Source organism: Lepidochelys kempii, chromosome 5 (genome assembly GCF_965140285.1).
Source record: "Lepidochelys kempii isolate rLepKem1 chromosome 5, rLepKem1.hap1, whole genome shotgun sequence".
NCBI lineage: Eukaryota > Metazoa > Chordata > Testudines > Cheloniidae > Lepidochelys > Lepidochelys kempii.
The window spans coordinates 131,160,391-131,180,009 of NC_136384.1; the positions used below are offsets into that span (position 1 = coordinate 131,160,391).

General features: G+C 45.6%; 1 protein-coding gene across 2 annotated transcripts in view; it reads right to left on the minus strand.

Annotated features, from left to right (window-relative positions):
* Positions 1–18,533: 18,533 nt before the first annotated feature.
* KCMF1 (potassium channel modulatory factor 1) overlaps positions 18,534–19,619 on the minus strand; it is a 68,698-nt gene continuing 67,612 nt past the window's right edge. For both annotated transcript variants that reach the window (XM_073345912.2, XM_073345911.2), the window contains one exon: positions 18,534–19,166. In XM_073345912.2, coding sequence (XP_073202013.1) covers positions 18,905–19,166 — 262 coding nt within the window. In that variant the 3' untranslated portion in view covers positions 18,534–18,904. The remainder of the gene's footprint in view (positions 19,167–19,619) is intronic.

Below are 19,619 nucleotides of genomic sequence, written 5' to 3' on the forward strand. Positions count from 1 at the left end.
AAGATCTGAATATTATTACCTGAAAGTGTGCTAAGCCCTTCCCAGAGAATGTAAGAAGACCTGGTCCTTGTCCCAAAAATCTTAAAGCTCCCCTCCTCCAAACGCTTGCAGTAACTTTATCATTGAATTCAATTGAACGGCTTGTTACTCAGGTGCATAAGTGTGTCCTGGTATGGGTCTTGTGTATTTCCAGTTTTATGTCTGAAATTGCTCCTGCAAAATGGAAAAACGTTCTGAAATGTTCCAGCAGGACTGGAACCTTCTCTGGCCATTTCTTTGGTGATTGTTTTTGGGATCCTTTTCAAAGCATTTTAGAAAGAACTAAGAAATGTACCCTGAAGCACCTCCAGAAATATTCAGTTACCTAGAAACGGTCATAAAATACTACCAGAAATGTCCAAAATATATCTGAAAAGTGACCATCCCCCCTGTATTATCTTAGAAAGGACTGCCAGTGGTCTACAGTGGTCCAACATTTTTTTTTTTTTAATTAAAAAGAAAACTAGAAATGTTCCTTAAAGGTGAAAAATATTCCAGCACCATCACCAAACTAGCCTAGAAAGTTCATCATACCGGTTTGCATGAAGATACAACAATTAGCCTCTGAGTTCAGTTGACAATCAAACCAAGACAAGTGAAAATGCAAGGCTTCTGTTTCTTGTCTCCTATTAATTGCAGCACAAACATCTTAATAAATCAGCCCTTAAGCAAGCAGCATGTTCCTGGAGACTCAGGGCTGGCAGCACTCTACGGTATGTTCTCTTAGCATGCACCTTCATTGTCCAGTGTGATGTCACACACCGATCTAAATTACAGAAGCTTAATTTATAAATGCAAACTACCAAAAGACCACCAAGTCCATCACTTCAACCTTTCAACCACATCCCTTCTATTAAAACATTAACACTATCACTGATTAGCATCTATTTTTGACAGTGTCACCAACAAAAGGATGAAGGTCGCTTGGAAAAATATGAGAACCATAACATTGGGGGGAATGTCCCAGTAAAGTTAAAAAATTCAAAAACAATCCCCAAATGTACATTGAAAAATCCCCTAAAGTGACCCATTTCAGAGGGATAGTCTGTTAGGAGAAGGAAGAGAAGGATATAGTTAGCTCTGAGCACAGGGTGGGGCTCCCTAAGTTTAAACAGTTGGGAACCCTTACCCCCAGGTTTTTATCCTGGCTCTGGGAGAAGAGTGGGGGTTGTTACTCACTCCTGCAATCCTTGCTGTTTTTCACTTTGAAACTTTTTTTTCTCTGCTCCCTTAGGAGCAAGTCCCAGCTCATGTCTCTTAAGGTGGTCTGTTAACTCTGCTTCTGACTCCAAACTGTTTGTGCCAAATCATCTTTAACCACCCCTAACTCTAATTTACAATTCTCCAGTAGCCTTCGCTGGAGTAGCACCAACTTGAAAGATTACTGGCAGCTTCCCATAATGCTGCCTTTACTTCAAACCTCCTATCAGCGGACTTAAGTGCCTCCTGCCCTGGAAGGCATCTTGTCCCCTGGGCACGGACCTCCTTCCGCTACCCATTTACCAAGGAGGGTGGGCTCCTCAGCCAGTCCCCATCCCCCTGGATCCCCTAACACTGCTCCCATTTCCTCCTTAATCTCATCCCAGGTTGACCCCCCGCACCTGGGATGGACCCTGATTCTTCCATATCCACTTATCCAAAAAGACCATTACCACAGCTTGCAAGGACCCACAGCTACCATTATGAGAGCCTGCCATACCCCTCCAAGCATCTGCGTGGACAGTTGGGGAGAGGGACTTACCTGGCTGTAGGGTAACCAGATGTTCCGATTTTATAGGGACAGTCCTGATTTTTGGGTCTTTTTCTTATATAGGCTCCTACTACCCCCCACCCCGTCCCAATTTTTCACACTTGCTGTCCAGTCACCCTACCTGGCTGCTACTTACCTGTCCAGCGTGATGCATCCGAGTCAGGCCACCAAGATGTTAGAGGGCTTTCCCTCAACCCTCCCGCTTCCCTGCTTCTTGTCATGCAGACAGCAAGCAGTAAAAGACCAGAAGTCCGAAGCACAGACAATGCAATGTTAATTGGGGTTAGTTTCCAAGCAAGCATATTTACACCACTTGGGCTTATCTCTACATTCCAGTAGAGTCTGTTCCCCAGTGTTCCCTTCCCAGTTCTGATGCTGCAGAGCGTTTACCCTGCATCCCCCTTCCCGGCTCTGATGCCGCAGAGCCTTGCCTGAGTCCCTGTTCCCCATTCCCTGTTCCCGTTCCGCCCCCCTTAGCAAGCATGATTCCAATTTCCCTTCCCCCCCACTTCCCAGATTATATAGTAATAGTCTCAGCTATACCTTAACCAATCATTTTACTTAAATTCAACTAACAAATCCTAGCATATTGTAACATAATTCTCTAACCAATTATATCCCATTACCCTAATTAACTTACACCTAGCAAAATTAATTATACAGCAGACAAACAATTAGAGAACCAGACAGAATAACAATAGAAAAGTGGGGGCCATAAAGATTAAAACATACAGGAATGAGGGTTTCACAACCACTGATAAGTGATTTCTTGCCAGACAGGATGCTGTCAAACTAATTTTTCTTCAACCATCTTAAGATCTGTTTATCTGGTGGTGATGGGCATTATCAGGACAGGATCATCTTCCTAACAGCCCAATAGCACCTTATTTCAGTGTGACTGGTTTGGAATGTGAGGATGGGACCATATGCCTCCCAGTTTATGGCTGCCCCTGCTGCTTAGCCAAAGGCCTTAGCCTAACAACAAGGCCTCCCATTATCTTGGTGAGAGAAGGCCCATATACAGGCAGACTGTGATTTGGATTTGTTGTTTTAATACTCCTGTAACTAGCTAAGTGATAAAAATACACCCAAGTTCTTAAAGTATAGGCCTTTACAGGCAGGCCTGAATATTTATATTCTAACAAGTATGCACAACCTGGTGGACTTTCACCCTCCTGTTCAGCTTCCAGTATAAAGGGGCGGCCACATCTTTTTTAACCACATCAGCAAGCATGCAGTTGAAATCAGTGCAAATGCTTAGTTAAGCAATTAAAGTCCTCTGAATTCATAGAATCATAGAATATCAGGGTTGGAAGGGACCTCAGGAGGTCATCTAATCCAACCCCCTGCTCAAAGCAGGACCAATCCCCAACTAAATCACCCCAGCCAGGGCTTTGTCAAGCCTGACCTTAAAAACCTCAAAGGAAGGAGATTCCACCACCTCCCTAGACAACACATCACCACCCTCCTAGTGAAAAAGTTTTTCCTAACATCCAACCTAAAACTCCCCCACTGCAAATTGAGACCATTACTCCTCTTTCCGTCATCTGCCACCACTGAGAACAGCCGAGCTCCATCCTCTTTGGAACCTCCTTTCAGGTAGTTGATGGCTGCTATCAAATCCCCCCTCACTCTTGTCTTCTGCAGATTAAACAAGCCCAGTTCCCTCAGCCTCTCCTCATAACTCATGTGCCCCCGGCCCCTAATCATTTCGCTGCCCTCCAATTTGTTCACATCCTTTCTGTAGTGGGGGCCCCAAAACTGGACGCAATACTCTAGGTGTGGCCTCACCAGTGCTGAATAGAGAGGAATAATCACCTCCCTCGATCTGCTGGCAATGCTCCTATGACTACAGCCAAATATGCAATTAGTCTTCTTGGCAACAAGGGCACACTGCTGACTCATATCCAGCTTCTCATCCACTGTAATCCCCAGGTCCTTTTCATTAAGAGAAGGAAAGATGGTAGGGCACAGGACCGAGACTCAAGAGACTTGGTAACAATTCCTGGTTCAGCCAAAGACACCCTGTGTGACTTCGGGCAAGTTGCTTAATCTACTCAGTACTGAAATTCCCTGCCTGTACCATGGGGATAGTCCCAAGTTGTTGCGAGGATAAACCCCGTTGGAGACTGGGAGGTGCTCAGATGCTATAGGAAGCAGAGTGGTCTAGTTGTTGAGTACAAGAGTGGGAGCCAGACCTCCTGAGTTTTATTCCCAGCTCTGGCACAGTTGTGAGAGTCCTTACCCTCTCAGTAAACTCACTTTATAGCTCGGGAAATGGGCTGTCCAATACCTACCTACACAGGTCTGGGGAGATCACAGTTATAGGCCCTTCTATGCCAGGATCTCCCAGCATTTCACAAACACGTACCAAGACTTACTGGCACAGGGGCAGCTCTATACTGAGGCTGGGATTCAACTTCTTTGTTTAGTATGAAGAATCGAGACATACCCGTGTTGTCGGTAGCTACCAGTGTGGTGCTCCAGTCTTGTTCGATGATGATAACAGTCGGCTGCGTGCGTGTTCCCTCTGTGTGCTGCCCCAGCCCTGCGCAGATCGCTAACACAACAGACCCCGAGAGAACCCCCCAAAACCACAGACTCTAGTAAGGTACGAAGAAACCCGAGCCAGGTTTATTGTCAAACGAAGCACAATAATAGTTCCCTATAGACTCTACAGGGCATACTACGAATATGTGCCCCCTGGCAATGGACACAGCTCAGTCAGTGGCGGGACACTCCACTGTCCCCTAGGCTGGACAAAGTTGCGCGCTCCAGGACCTACTTTTATACCATTGCAGGACTGCTGTGTATATGAGGACTGCTCACTCCTGGCTGTCGCAGTGCATTGTCCATCAGCAAAGCCGAGGGGAAAAGCACATCTCCAGTGCTGGGGAATGTCCCCTCTAAAGCTAGAGTTCTAAATTCTGCACTGGTGCTGCTGTAAAAGTAGAGTGACACTACTGCACTTACCCTGGCTTTACAGTAGGGTAACTGTAGACCTGAAGCTGCCCCCCAACCCCACCCCACAGCCTTGTTCCCCATGATTTGGCTTTCAGGAAAACGCTACATTTCCCACAATGCCTTGTGCTCCAGGCTCAAACCCCTTTCTGCCCCCACCCCAACTCCATCAAGTACAAGCCACCACCACAAAACAAGCCTAGCTCAGGGTGTGCCTCACCCCAAGCGGAAGAAACCTGCAGTGAAAGGAATCCCTGCAAACAGGTGAGTCCCACAAGACGAACACACATGATAAATATTATTATTGATACAGCAGAGTACATGTGTAATGGATGAATGGTAGCAAGCACATCTCTGCCCCAGAAAGCTCTAAAGCTACTCACAGCATTTAAAATCTGGCTACAAAGAGGCTTTACAATGACAAGCTGCCTATAATAGATATGAATTATGTTCCAGCAAGATCATTTCTAAAGAGCTAAATTTCTCCCAGTTAAAAGCATTTTCCTCTTGTTTTCCTACTTTTAATTTTTTGAAAAGTGTTTCTTGACAAGCTCAGGCTAATATTTTCCATCAAAACAGTTTTTAAAAATGTTTACTCCCTCCCACAAAAAGGTATTGCACACGCATGAGAGTTTGAAAATACTCTGTGCCTTTGCCTAATGACAAGTTTCAGAGTAGCAGCCGTGTTTGGGCCTAATCACATCAGCCACACTGTCAGAGGCTCGTTCACCTGCACATCCACCAATGTGATATATGCCATCATGTGCCAGGAATGCCCCTCTGCCATGTACATTGGCCAAACTGGACAGTCTCTATGCAAAAGAATAAATGGACACAAATCAGATATCAAGAATTATAACATTCAAAAACCAGTCGGAGAACACTTCAATCTCTTTGGTCACTCGATTACAGACCTAAAAGTGGCAATTCTTCAACAAAAAGACTTCAAAAACAGACTCCAATGAGAGACTGCTGAATTGGAATTAATTTGCAAACTGGATACAATTCACTTAGGCTTGAATAGAGACTGGGAGTGGATGGGTCATTACACAAAGTAAAACTATTTCCCCATGTTTATTCCCCCCCTCCCGCCCCCCACTGTTCCTCACACGTTCTTGTCAACTGCTGGAAATGGCCCACCTTGATTATCACTACAAAAGGTTCTTCCCCCCAACCCCCCACCCCGGCTCTCCTGCTGGTAATAGCTCACCTTACCTGATCACTCTGGTTACAATGTGTATGGTAACACCCATTGTTTCATGTTCTCTGTGTATATAAATCTCCCCACTGTATTTTCCACTGAATGCATCCGATGAAGTGAGCTGTAGCTCACGAAAGCTTATGCTCAGATAAATTTGTTAGTCTCTAAGGTGCCACAAGTCCTCCTTTTCTTTTTTTGAAAATACTCCGTTGACAGTTACTGCCAAGCTGGAGGCACTTCTGTAAGTAACTGTGTGCTGTGAGCATTAGCAATAGTGTGTGTGAGGTCGTTATAGCAACAGGCTGTGTCATGTGATGACCTCAGAACTGGCCTTGAGCAACATCAGAATCGCAGCTCGGAAACAGCTGCATCTGCTGCAGGTTAGTTTTGAAGGAGCAAGGCTGGGATGAGAGGCTCTGCGAGGCTGAAGGCACCAGAAGGGTACGCCGTGCTGACAATCCTAGCCTCCCTCTGGCTGTGGCTACCCAGGGCTGAGGTAAGAATACTGTGCTTTGTATTAGTACTGTTGCATCGCTGTTGTGTAGCTATTGGCCCAGGTTAGACACAACACTACACTTCCATTTTGTAATCAGGAAGAGGTGTGTGAGGAGATAAATCCCATGGACCAGAGCGACACAGAGTGGCTGCGGGTAGGTGGGGGAGGGATTCAGTTCCCCCACTCGTAACCTAAGACTAAGAGCTACCCAACTGTAGCTGAGGTTGATGCGCTGCTTCCGTGGCCCTCCCTGCTCCTTCCAGCTCAGAAAACTATGGACTGCGAACGGAGACTTGAACCTGGGTGTCTCATGATGCGATGCAGTGCAGCACCATTCCCATTAGTCAGTGGGCTGGCTCAGGGCGCTGTATTTGTGAGACTGCCATCCAACGTGTTTCAGGTGCAAATTAGCACTTACACAAAGGTGGAAATGTGCCCTTAAGTCTTTCTATTGTCTGTCACTCTCCCAGACTTTGGCCTGTTCATCTGACTCACCCATTAGCCCAGAGGCATAAATGCAGCTCACCCGGAATTCATTTGGGAAGTGTTCGTTGCTCGATTCATAATTATACTGGCAACAGGGTTTCACAATGGGGCCTAAATGGTGATAAAGTTGCTTGGGACTTTCAGGGCCTGGCTCCAATACACATGCATTCCAGAAGTCACACCAATGGCACTAGAGGTTCATGAATGGAGTTCCATAAGTACCCCACTCATGAACTCCGTGCCAGAACTAAAGTAGTATCGGCAACAATAACCGATCGCCAGTACGCAAATGACTGTGCTGTAGTTGCACTCAAGGGAGGATCTTCTAACAGCCCTTAATTGTTTCTCTGAAGCTTACAAAAGCCCAGGGCTAACTCTGAACATCAGTAAAACACAAGTTCTCCACCAGCCAGTCCCCAGTCAATCATCAGACCCAGCAAGGAAGAACTATATTGACAAAGAAGAACTGGAAAATGCAGAATACTTTGCCTATCTTGGCAACCATCTCTCACAGAGGGCAGACATAGATGTTGAGATTCAGCACAGAATTTGCTGTGCCAGTCTTGCCTTTGGCAGACTGTCTCGCTGGGTGTTCAACAATCACAACATGAGCACACACACTAGACTTTTAGTTTACAAAGCGGTGGTAATCCCAACTCTCCTCTATGGCTGTGAGACTTGGGTGACCTACAGAAAACACCTGAAAAACCTGGAATGCCAGCACCAGCACTTTCTTCAGAAGATCGTCAGCATAAAGTGGGAGGATAACCGCACTAATGTCAGTGTCCTCACAGAGGCCCTGATTATCCAGCACCAGCTGAGGTGGAGCGGGCATTGTGTGTGCATGCCTGATGTACACTTACCACAACAACTGCTGTATGCCCAACTCACCAAAGGAGAAAAAGAGAAGGCCAAAAGAAACACTTTAAAGACACCCTCAGATAAACATCAAGAGATGTGGCATCAGGGTTGGACTAGATGACCTCCTGAGGTCTCTTCCAACCCTAATCTTCTATGATCCAATGACACCGCACACCAGGAGACAGCAGCCTGGGATATGGATAACTGGTGAAAACTTGTCAGAGGGAACGTCCACTGTTGAGGAAAATTGCCTTGCCCTGGTCTCAGAAAAATGCCGGAAAAGAAAGGAACAACAACAACAGTCATACAGCAATCACGGCCCAACCCTGTCTTCCAACATCTCCTGCAATGTGTGCTAATGAGCCTGTGGCTCAAGAATTGGACTCTTCAGTCACCAAAGGACCCATGAAAAATAAAACCAGATAAAACCATCCTCAGCTTCGAGGGATTGTTGACAACAGTAAATACTGCAGCCTATTCTGTTCCTCCTGACATTGTCTGCACCTGAGAACGTCACCTCAGTGCTAAATCCACTGTCCAGCCCTTTCCTGGACAGTACAAAACAGAGCTCTTTGAGCGCGGGGCCGTATGAGAATTCCACTGAGGGGTACACATGTGCTCCATGCAGACTGAAGTCTAATTATGGGTGAGAAACCTTCTTCAGCAAAGATCGTTCACCTAAGAAGTCAAGGGAAGCCAGCACCTTGTACTTCCGTGGAAGGTGCTGACTGAGGGAAAGTCAGCCAGGCTGGGAAGAAGAAGAACTGGTGAGAAAAACCATCTTGAACAAAGCCAGTATCTTGCTAGAAAAAAAACATTTTGTTTTACTTATAGCTATTTCCTTTATTCCTTGTACTTGAACTCACCTTTAATCCTGCATCTATTTTTTGTTTGTTTCATTTTTACCACAAACCAACTCTGTGCTGCGTTTAAAGGCAGGGTGTATTTGCCCCCAGTTAGGTTAGGCTGTGATGTGTTTTTGTGGCTTTAAAGGAACAAACAAAATGTATTATTTCTCTGAACTATCCTAGAGAGAGCTGGACATTGGAGGGAAGATGGTTTTAAGGAAATTCGGGACTGGGGGTGTGCTGGGGTCATCCTGCATGCAGTAACCCAGGCTGGTGGAAGCCAGAGTGGGGCTGTAGACAGGCTGGTGAAGTCAGAGCTGCTGGCCTAGCATACAGACACTTAGGGTGTAACCTGCATGCTGGCAGGCAGTTGGGAGCTACAGCAGCAAGGCGTTGTGAGGCACCCCAGGTTGCAGGGAAGATGGTGACAGAGTCCCTCACTGGTCTGGATTGCATATGAAAGGCCAGACTGCCGCTCCTAGAAATGTGCCATCCCAAGCTCCTGCTTGTTTTGCTGGTGCCTAGAGCCGGCCCTGTGCATGGAACATCTGTATCGTTAAATGAAGAGCTTGTAGGTGATGCAGTTGACCATGGTCTTGGGCAATTAGGTCCGAGTCCAATTAAAGCAAAATTGGGGGCTTCACTGACAGAGCTAGGAGACGGGAGAACCAATGTTGGCGGGCCCATGCTGGGGCTATAAGTATGACTCTATCCTGTTTCTACCTGATGGTCAGGAATACTCTGTGTGAATAAGTCGGATTGCTGGGAAAGCATAGAGGAGCCTGACCAATCAGGAAAGCAAGACTGCAACTGTCAGGGTGCCTGGGCTGCAACCTTGTAGGGGACAGAATTGCTGACATTTTCTGTTGGTTCTTGTGGCAAATAGGTCAATCAGTGGAGACAACCTCCACCCCCCCTTGGATGATGAGTCTGGCCACATCTGAGCAAAAAGACCACTTGTGGTGATTCATAAATTATCTGCTGAGGTGGTCTGCAAGATCATTCTGCATCCCCAGAAGATGAGATGCTTTGAGGGCTACCAAGCTGGCAATGCAGAACTCCCGAAGTTGAGTTGTCATTTGGCAGAGGTGGGAAGATTGGGCTCCTTCCTGCCTGTTGAAGTAAAACATTGCCACTGTATTGTAAGAACTAAACAGGCTCTTCCCCTGCACCTGCAGAAGAAAAACCTGACAAGCTAGCCTGATAGCTTTCAGTTCTCTGACATTTATATGTAAAGACAGGTCTCCTGAAGACCATCATCCCTGAGTCTGCAGAGCACTGAGTTGGGCCCCCCAGCTGAGAGCAGATGCATCCATCACTAATGTGAGGGTCCGTTGAGGACAGTCAATGGGGACACCCCCACACACATTGTATGGAGGGAGGTAAGGGCCTGAGAGGGCATCCTCATTACGAAGTTGAGATGATGGCTCAGTGCGTAAACTGAGGCTAGCCAACTCTGAAGACTTTTGAAGCACAGTTTGGCATATTTGGACCACGTTATGTGCACAAGACCATATGCCCCAGCAGCCTCAAACAGTTTTGTGATGGGGTGAGACTTGAGATCTGTAACAATGGCATGAACTGTCTGAAACCTCAACTCTGGAAGGAAAACTCTCTCTTGAGATCTGTCCAGCACTACCCCTATGAACTGGCAGACCAGTCTCCAGGGTAAAGGGAGGGGAAAACAGAAGCTAGGGTGACCATGGAAAACTGACTAAGTGCTTGTTGAGAAGACGCAATCCCAAGAGTGGGCTGAGACCTGCCCCCGCCCTTCACTTTCAGGATTGGGAATAAAAACACCATCCCTCTGAGACCTTGTGGAACCTCCTCTACAGCACCCATCTGAAGGAGAGATTAAACCTCCTCGAGGAGGAGCTTCTCATGAGATGGTCCCTGAAGAGGGATGGGGAGGGTGGGAAGGAGGAGTAGAGGCTGTAGCCTGGTTCCACAGTGCTGAAGACCCGTTAGTCTGAAGTAATTCCAGACCAAACACTGCAGAAGAGGGAGAGACAATTTGCAAAAATAGGTGAAACAGGATCTGGAAGCGTGGAGGCCGGCATGACAACCTCGACTGAGCCGTCAAAATGTCTGCTTAGCGTTACTTGCCACTGAGTGTCTAGAAGGGCCAGGAGCTAATGCAGAAGTTGAAGGAGGGGCAGATATATTCCTAAAAACCCCTGCTCTTCTTTCCGGACAGGTCCTGACGAGGAGCTGTAGCCTTATACAGGGATACAAGCCCGAAGACTTCAAAGTTTGCCCCCTGAGTCCTTGAGGCCATGTAGCTTCGTATCTGTCCTCTGAGAACAGCAAAGCACCTTCGAAGGGTGAATCCAGAATAGATTGCTGAACTTCATGGGGTAAACCAGAAGAATGAGGCCAAGAGCACCTTCCCACAGAGACTGCATATGCGTCTGCAGCGGCTAACCCTGCCTGCACCTGAAGTCCGCACCGCTAACCTGTCCTCAGTCACTAGTGAGGAGAACTTCTACCTAGCATTCTTGGGCAGCAGATCCTTAACTTTCCACATAGAAACCCACCAGTTAAAACCATAGCACCCCAACAAGACCTGTTGGTTGGCAATTCTAAGTTGTGGCCTTCCAGTCAACTAAACATTTCTACCAAATAAATCCAGCTTCTTTGCACCTTTGGATTTGCAGGGTGGTAGCTTGACACCCCCTAGCATTCATTCCCTCTCATTAGCCTCCGCAAACACTAGTGACTCTGGACGAGGACAGGAGTACAGGTAGCCAAACCCCTGTGAGGGCTCATAATATTTGCACTTTGCAAGCTTTGATGTGGGAGGCCACAATGATGGGGTCTGCCAAAGGGACATTATAGGCTCAAAATCGCCTCATTGATTGGCAGAGCCTGTCTAGATGGATCTGCTGTAGATAAAATATTAATAAGGTGAGGAGAGGGCTCCCTTGCCTCCTTAAACCTGAATGCCCAGGTCCAAAGCCACCTTCTTTAGTAGCTCTTGCTATACCTTATAGCCGTCAGCTGGGGATGAGGTTATCCCAGAAGACACCGCCTTACCCGGAGAGGATGAGGATGAAAACTCAGGATGTCTCTTCCGCAACCTGTTCCTCAGGCTGCTATGCAGGCTCTTCAGGAATCATTGCCAGTGGCTCGGGACCGGGCCCAGTACCGGCCACAGGAGCAGGTTTGACTCAGTGCTACCTTTCACCTCATCTGGGTGAGGCCACTGATTCAGAAGGATGTGGGGATGACCTGGCAGTTAGGGGAATCCACAGGGACTCCAAAAAGGCCACTGATAAAGGATCAGGCCCCAAGGGCCTCCTGGCCACATTCCCACAGCAAGCCCTGAGGCAGAGGCCTGAGGGTACCCAGGGTGGTAGGGTCTAGGGCGGGACGAGTCTTGCTCTGAGGCTGGGAGATGTATGATCCCACCTCAGAGACCGAAGAAGAGGCCGCTCCTTCCACCTACCATGGAGGGGTCGATCCTGTTGGTGCCAGAGACTGGTGCCAAGACCCTGACTGCCGAAGAAACGCCATCATTGCTAGCTTCCCCCCAGCCCCCAAGGGTACTGATGAGTAGGAGGACTTGTAAGAGTGGTGCAGATCAGGGTGCTGCTCCAAAAGAGTCAGTGCTGGGCAATCTGAGGGCACCGGGAGAGCTATTAACTGTATTGCTGGAGACATGGGTACCAACAGGCTTAGGAAGTCTCTCACCACAGCAAACACCTCTGGTGTCGTTGGCACTGAGACGGTCTCCTGTTGCCGCGGTGCTGCTCCAGCTGAGGTTGCAGTTTCTGGCTCTGGACTCGACAGAGGCTGCAGCAGCACCGGAGTCAACGCTGCCGCGAGTGCCACAAACTTGGAGAAGGCGCCATGCCTCAAACTGGAACACGCTCTACCCGCCTCCTTTCCTCCTTGCTTAGCCAGCCCGGGGGGTGGAGCGCTTCCCAGGCTTGGTGCCCCTTTGGCAGCCTCAGGCCTCTTCTGGGGCACAGGCGAAGGAGACGCGGGCTGGGACTCCGACAGTCTTGGCGGGGAGCTTCTGACTGAAGCTGCAGCATGCGGTATTGACTCAGACTGGGCCGTTGCCTAGGGTAGGCGTCAGCCTAGCTTCCCCGGCCTTCTTTGTTCTCGGCTTAAAGTCCTAACAAACTTGGCACCAGTCCTTTAAGTGTGTCTTGCCCAGGCACTTAAGACAAGAGTCATGCAGTTGCTGACAGGCCCGTGTTTTGTGCCAGATGCAGAAGACTTGAAGCCCAGTGACTGGGGCAGACCCTGGCACAAGCTCCCCAAATGGGGAACAGAGAAACAGATTTTGTTTTTTAAACTAGAAACTTCTTAATTAGGAGACACAAAACTATCTACACAAAGGCTGAGACATCCCAATGACCAGCCTGGGTGGGAAGAAAGACTCGGTGCCGGTGGGCACACAAGGGCAGCTTTGTCCTTTATACCTGCAGTGTCATGCCACAGTGGAGGGTGTGAGAGCCACCTGGATGAGTGCTGCTGAGGCAAGAAGTTTTGGATGGCTGAGCAATGGGGCACATGGACAGCGAGAGTGGAATGCACGTGTGGCATCACAGGCAAAAGAAAGTAAATCCAGAAAGGAGAACTGGTGTGGCTCTGCGATGTGGCAAAGCATTGGGAAAAAACAACTCCCAGACTTACTTCTTTTTGGTGGGATCTTATCTGGTGATTATGAAACTAAACAACTTATCTTTGCTGCTACAAAAAGTAAGCGCTCACCCCATTGTCATGCATCAAGAACTGGTAAACAGACTCATGGAAAGAAAGGGGCAGGCAGCCACTGAGGATGCTCAACAGCTATTCCAGAGGGATGCAGCAGAAGAGGATTGGGAGGTCCCTCAGCAGGGACTTGTGTTTCATCATGGGAGACCAGTTGTAGAGGAGGCATTGCCAGGATGTTCTTGGGACCTCAACAGACTGCTGTCTTCACCAGACAGTCTGTCCACAACACAGAAGTTTGACCTTAAGGACACAATTTCTGTGCTCTGATAATCTGGATCCAACTATGAGTAAGGGGTTCATGACTGACTATAGGATTTGGGCAGGCAGATGCACAAAGAAACCTAAGTGGGTGGCAGACTGCGTGGGTTCCTAGGAGTTAGTTTTAAATGGTGATTTAATTAGAAGGGGGAAAGTTGTAATGATTCAGGTAACAAGCACCTCCACCAATAGATGGTGCTATATCCTTCTCTCAGTGTTGTGTTGGGGGTTAACAGAACCTTCAGTCCTGCCTGTGTGTACTGGAGTTGATACTTACAGTGTCCCAATAAACAAATCTATGATTTGTAATTCTATGAATGACTATTCCAGCATCTTGTAAATTTAAAGTCCTTTTGAAATTTACAAGCCCCTCCTGTCTTCTCTCTGGGCTTCCTCCTTTCACTGTTTCTGAGTCTACAACCCATATCTCCCATGCTACAACCGTAGTGTGACAGGACACACACACATTTGCCCTTCTCAATAAACCCTTAGAAAAGTTACTGCTCAGGCACAACTCAGAAAGTGGTAGGACTGAGACAGGAATTATGGTCTTGATGCAGGAATCGCTGAGTTGATTAGTTCCCAAGAGCAGGAGCATGAACTTTGGGTTGGTTTATGACCCAGCCGTGTGATTCCAAGAAGGACCAAACCCCATCCAAAGTCAGCACCGTTTCCTCCATTTACTCAATTGCTGAGATATGTAGAAATAAACTGGTCCTTTCTCTGTAGGGCCTGAGACACCATGCTTTGGCAAAAGCAACCGGAACAATGGCTAGACCAAAAGGCAATGCTTTGATTTGCCAATGAGGGTCCAGAGAAAAGTAGTGAAGAAACTTCCTGGGGGTGGATCAAATATATAGTAATATTCATTACAATAGCTGGGAACTAAGTCAGAAACTCCTGTAGGATGACTATGATCAAAACCGCCTTTCAGAAAGAAAGTCCTCAGGGAAATGAGTTAACATGTGTTAGGTCATGTTAGGATTATTGGTGTTTTCCTGAGCTGGTCATTTGGGGGTAGGAACTTAGTCTACCCTTTCATGGCCTACCCCTTGTTTTAATGGGCTGCTTAGAGCAGGGAAGTGATGAAAGCCCTGCCAGGAGGATAAAGAGAACTTGATAGAGTAGCCAGCAGCTGGTCTGAAGTTATGCAAGATCATGCTTGTGTGGCAGCCTGGAGTTTGGTCCCTGCGAAGGTTGATACAAACTTCCATCCTTTCAGCCAGCTTTAGTTCTTAGGCTGTAATATTTGCAGTATTAATGGAGGGAATAGTGACAGGGAGGTGACATCACAAAGAGAAGCCACTGCTAAAGTCAGGAAGGGGACCAAAAGGTCACCCCCGCTGTCCTCAGTGTACAAAAGCCATAGCTATATAAACCCCAGGAAATACACTCGCCACTTTAGGCAAGGAGCTTCTCCCTTCCAGGCAGTCCCTCAGCTCCTGCTAAAATGTAGCTCACGAAAGCTCATGCTCAAATAAATTGGTTAGTCGCTAAGGTGCCACAAGTACTCCTTTTCTTTTTGCGAATACAGACTAACTCGGCTGTTACTCTGAAACCTGTCATTGTTTTAAGGGTTAATACAACTGGATAGGACCAGAAAGCCAATTTAATGATGGCTAAGATTAAATGATTTTCATTATGGTATATTTCTGAGAACAAACAGATGAAAAAGCCTGATTGAAGCTAGTCGTTAGTTTCAAACATAGTTGGAGTCACATTTGTATTAAGGAAAAAGCATCCACCAGGAACACTTGTTCCTGGTCCTCTGTGAACAAGAGTTTGTATGTCCCTTTGTCTCCTGTATATAATGTAAAACATGCCTCAAGGTAAAGCGCTCCTGCTCCCATCCCCACCGTGATCACTTGCGTATCTTACTAATCACCAACAATGTTTTACACACTTCAGTCAGTCTCGCTTTTAACTCCACACACACAGGACTCAGGCCTTACAGAATAGAGGGCTCATACAAGGACCCGTGCCTGTTCACTTCCACAAAAGGGCAATGGAGCCAGACCTCCACCCCCGTATGCACTGCACTGATATTCTGCTCTGACCTTAACAGAGAGAAGAGGCTACTGCCTGGAGGCTACTCATTCTGCCAGCTCACCATTCTGGCCCTAAGGTAACTGCCTCTATACCCCTCCTCTTGCAGATGCCCACAAGCCACCCAACTATTAGGGTTTTTTGCCCGAAAGTGGGAATTTACTTTACACATACAAGCTGCCCACTGACTTCCATGGGACACCTCATCTACAAATTGAATGTTCAACTTTAGGTGACCCAACTCCTCCCACTACCTGGAGAGATTCCGTAAGGTGTGAGTGCTGAGATGTCTGTCTTCTTCTCCTACCTCACCCCTTTCCCTCAGAAAACCTTCAAGGGCTGTTTTCACCCAGTGGCATCTTTAACGTAATGCACTGATTTAATGGATATTTTTGAAATATCCCAGAATACAAAACTCTGGAAAGCTTTTAGTTTCAATGAGAACATCATTTTTTTATGAATGCAACTGTTAGTAGCCGGGTTAAAAACCGTTAGGACTCCTTTTCTCCCCCCCAACCCCACCACTCCTACAAAATCACCATTTATGGAAAAAAATATTTAAACTAATATTTATAGGATATTCTTCATCCATCTTACAAGTACTCTTTAGGCAAGATTTTTTTTAAGCTTCATTAGGAAACAGTGTGTTTGCTTAAGTTACATATATCAAAAAATCTGAAATAGCTGGGATATTGAAGAGTTTAAATATACAATATCTACAACATTCATTGTTAAATATAAGCCAGCAGGTATTCAGACTTTCATATGAGACAGACACTTGTGGCACCAGCCCTTGCAGGAAGTACAGTATCTAGAAGTGGAGTGAAGTTTGCAGCTCATGTAACATAAGTGTCCTCACCAAACTAGCCTTATACAGGTTTTAAATAATAGTCAGTATTCATTAAGAAATGCCTATTTGGTTTTATACACTGGCTTTTCTGTTAAGTGAAGCAAAATTACATCCCTAAGAATTTCGCTTGTACATGCACTGTGGAAACAATTGCACAATTTTGTTTTACATAAGTTGTGTTGCTTAGTTGAACTGACCTTGTAGACAGTTTGCAGCTAATTTTTCGGTCCAGTCCAAAGAGGATGGAGCTGGGCTGTTCTGAGTGGTGGTAGATGACAGAACAAGGAGCAATGGTCTCAAGCTGCAGTGGGGAGGTCTAGGTTGGATATTAGGAATCAGTATTTCACTAGGCGTGTGGTGAAACACTGGAATAGGTTCCCTAGGGAGGTGGTGGAATCTCCATCCTTAGAGGCTTTTAAGGCCCGGCTTGACAAAGCCCTAGCTGGGATGATTTAGTTGGGGTTGGACTAGATGACCTCCTGAGGTCTCTTCCAAATCTAAATCTTCTATGAAATCTTAGAGTCAAACTGTCAGGATAATGCACCAACACCAAAGAAAATCAACTGAACAACAGTCTTGAAAATGCTTTATTGAACGGTGTGTCTTATTGTAATGTGCAGAAGATGTGTTTGAAAAGACTACAGCTTGAAAATTGGTTCTGAAAATCCTCAACAATCAATAAAAAAAATCCCTCCCGGGGGTAACTCCTAGTATAACCAGAGGACTGGTGTAAAATTTCCCTTAAAACATTTTCTGTTGCAGAGACTAAACAAAAACAAAGTTGTACTGTGCTGGCTGGAAATACTTGGAATCTGAGGATTAAGAAAATGAGAATGAAACTGAAACTTCAAACTGTGGGGTAGTTTTTTTTTGTTATTTTAGATTAGTATACACGTCACAGTTCTGTTGAGAACACCAGCTGGTGTTCAAGTCTGTAATTTTATTCTAAAATGCTTGTAATGCTGCAGGAATGGAAGATACAGAGCAAGAGAAAGCGGGCGAGGTTAGAGAACTGGAAAGAGACATGATTATAGTATAAGCCTATTTTAAATTTATCAGAAGCTGTGTGCACTTTTGTCTTTATAGTCTAACTTTACATTCCAAAAAAACCAAACCCCTGCTGTCTTTGCATTGGGGCTATTATGAAAGTCTATGCACAAAAAACACTGTACATTTTTTTTTACATATAGGATTAATAGTATAGGCATGTAGGTGGCATGATTCGATTAAAAGGCTCTTTACTTTTTTTTTTAATGCCAGAAAAATAATCAAAGAGAAATAATAAATAAAAGGTGCTAAAGTTAGCATTAAGAATTCAGTTGTAATATATTGACAAAGTCTGGGAAGTCAAATCCTCAAGCTCTCCTGATACTGACAAGTCTCTGCAAACTATGAAGCAAATACATAAATAACTCAGAAATATGATTGAGACTGTGAAGGCTTTTAAAACTAAAACATAATAATCCAGGTTAACTTTTTTTTTTTTCCTTTAAGACAGTGAATAAATGAATCATCTACACCTGAATAAAACATGTTTAACAGTTGAAAAATTTTAACAACCACAAAAAGGAAAAACTTTAAACAAAGATGAACAAGATTTGATTTTAGGGCACACAAAAGCCCTTTGCAGTAGATTCCAGCAGTGGCATTACTGTTGTGTCTCCTACAGATGCATAAAAGAGAAGCTGAACTCCACATGGACGCGATGACTAATAGGGCAACATAATAGTCACATATAGCGAAATGCCAAACCCTGGAAACCACAATATATCCCACTGCAGAGCTTGCTTTATGTGCTGGAAGCACATAGGAAATAGGTGATTCAGTCACATATTATTCAAAAGCTACTTCATGGCTACAAACTGCTAGTGAACACAAACCTTTTTGTCATGTAACCTTTGAATAATGGGAGAAGCTTTGGGTTTTTATAGTTTTACTCCTTGTATTTAATTTTTTAAATGACAAGGTCACTAAAACTCATGCACGCTGCAAAAAACCTCATGCAGTAGTTAAGGTAAACCATCCAAGCAGTTTTTATTCATTAATATTCATAAATACACACAGCAGCTTCATTAGAGATTTTTCATTTTTTCCTCTTCAGTTTGAACGTGGAGTATTAGGAGAGCCTTTTGCATGTCAAGGTACAGAACACAGAGGTTTCTCCTCTGCACTGCAACCTACATTTACCTGCTAGAAGTAAAAATTAGTTAAGTGGAAATGATTATCATATATATCTTTTCTCTCTTCCTTTTGAATGTACACAATGTAACAAGAGTGACAGACCTGAAATTACAATCACCAAAACAAACCCAAGATAGTAGTTGTCCACTTTCATTGGCAAATACAGCACAGAGGACATTGTCTGCGAAGTGGGATGTCATCAAAGAGGAGGTGGAGGAGGCTCGTTTCCTTTATTACTCTCTTTTAAATTTAGGTTTTCTAAAGCAACATCTAAAGGCATAATATCTACACAGCCCATAGCACCAAAATCGGCAATTTCCCCCCTCTCATCCTCATCTGAGGAGGAACTTTCTTCCCGCATCAAAGTGGACAGTAGAAGCTCTTGAACAAATAGGCTACGGTCTGCCCGTTCGCTTTCCATTGACTGACGCTCTGCTTCTGACATCTTAGGATCATTCAACCTGCACAACAGTGAAGGGAGAGACAAGACAGACAGTTGATAAAAGCCCACTGGGCTGAAGCTATTACACTGCAAGAATGCTCTCATCTGCTGGACTGACACACACTGGAAGGTGTTTGTGACCACAACTTGGGAACCAGTATGTGTATTGCTATCCTGCGCTTTGGAGGCGGACAGATCTGACAATGACTGATATACCTGATCCAACTAAAAAAGACATTTCAAAAACCTTCTGCTTCAAGTCTGCGCAGATTGGATTGATAAAATGGAGAAATTAAATTCTGAATGCAAACAACATGAAAACTTGCACCACTAAATGTAAAATATTCTATTCTACACACTCTCTGAAAGTCTGTAACTGAAAAGTCTGTAAATACCAGCCCCTGGATTATTTCTAAAAGATTTTAATTTATGTCACATACATTTGATCTCTGGAGGTCAGATTTTTGGTAAT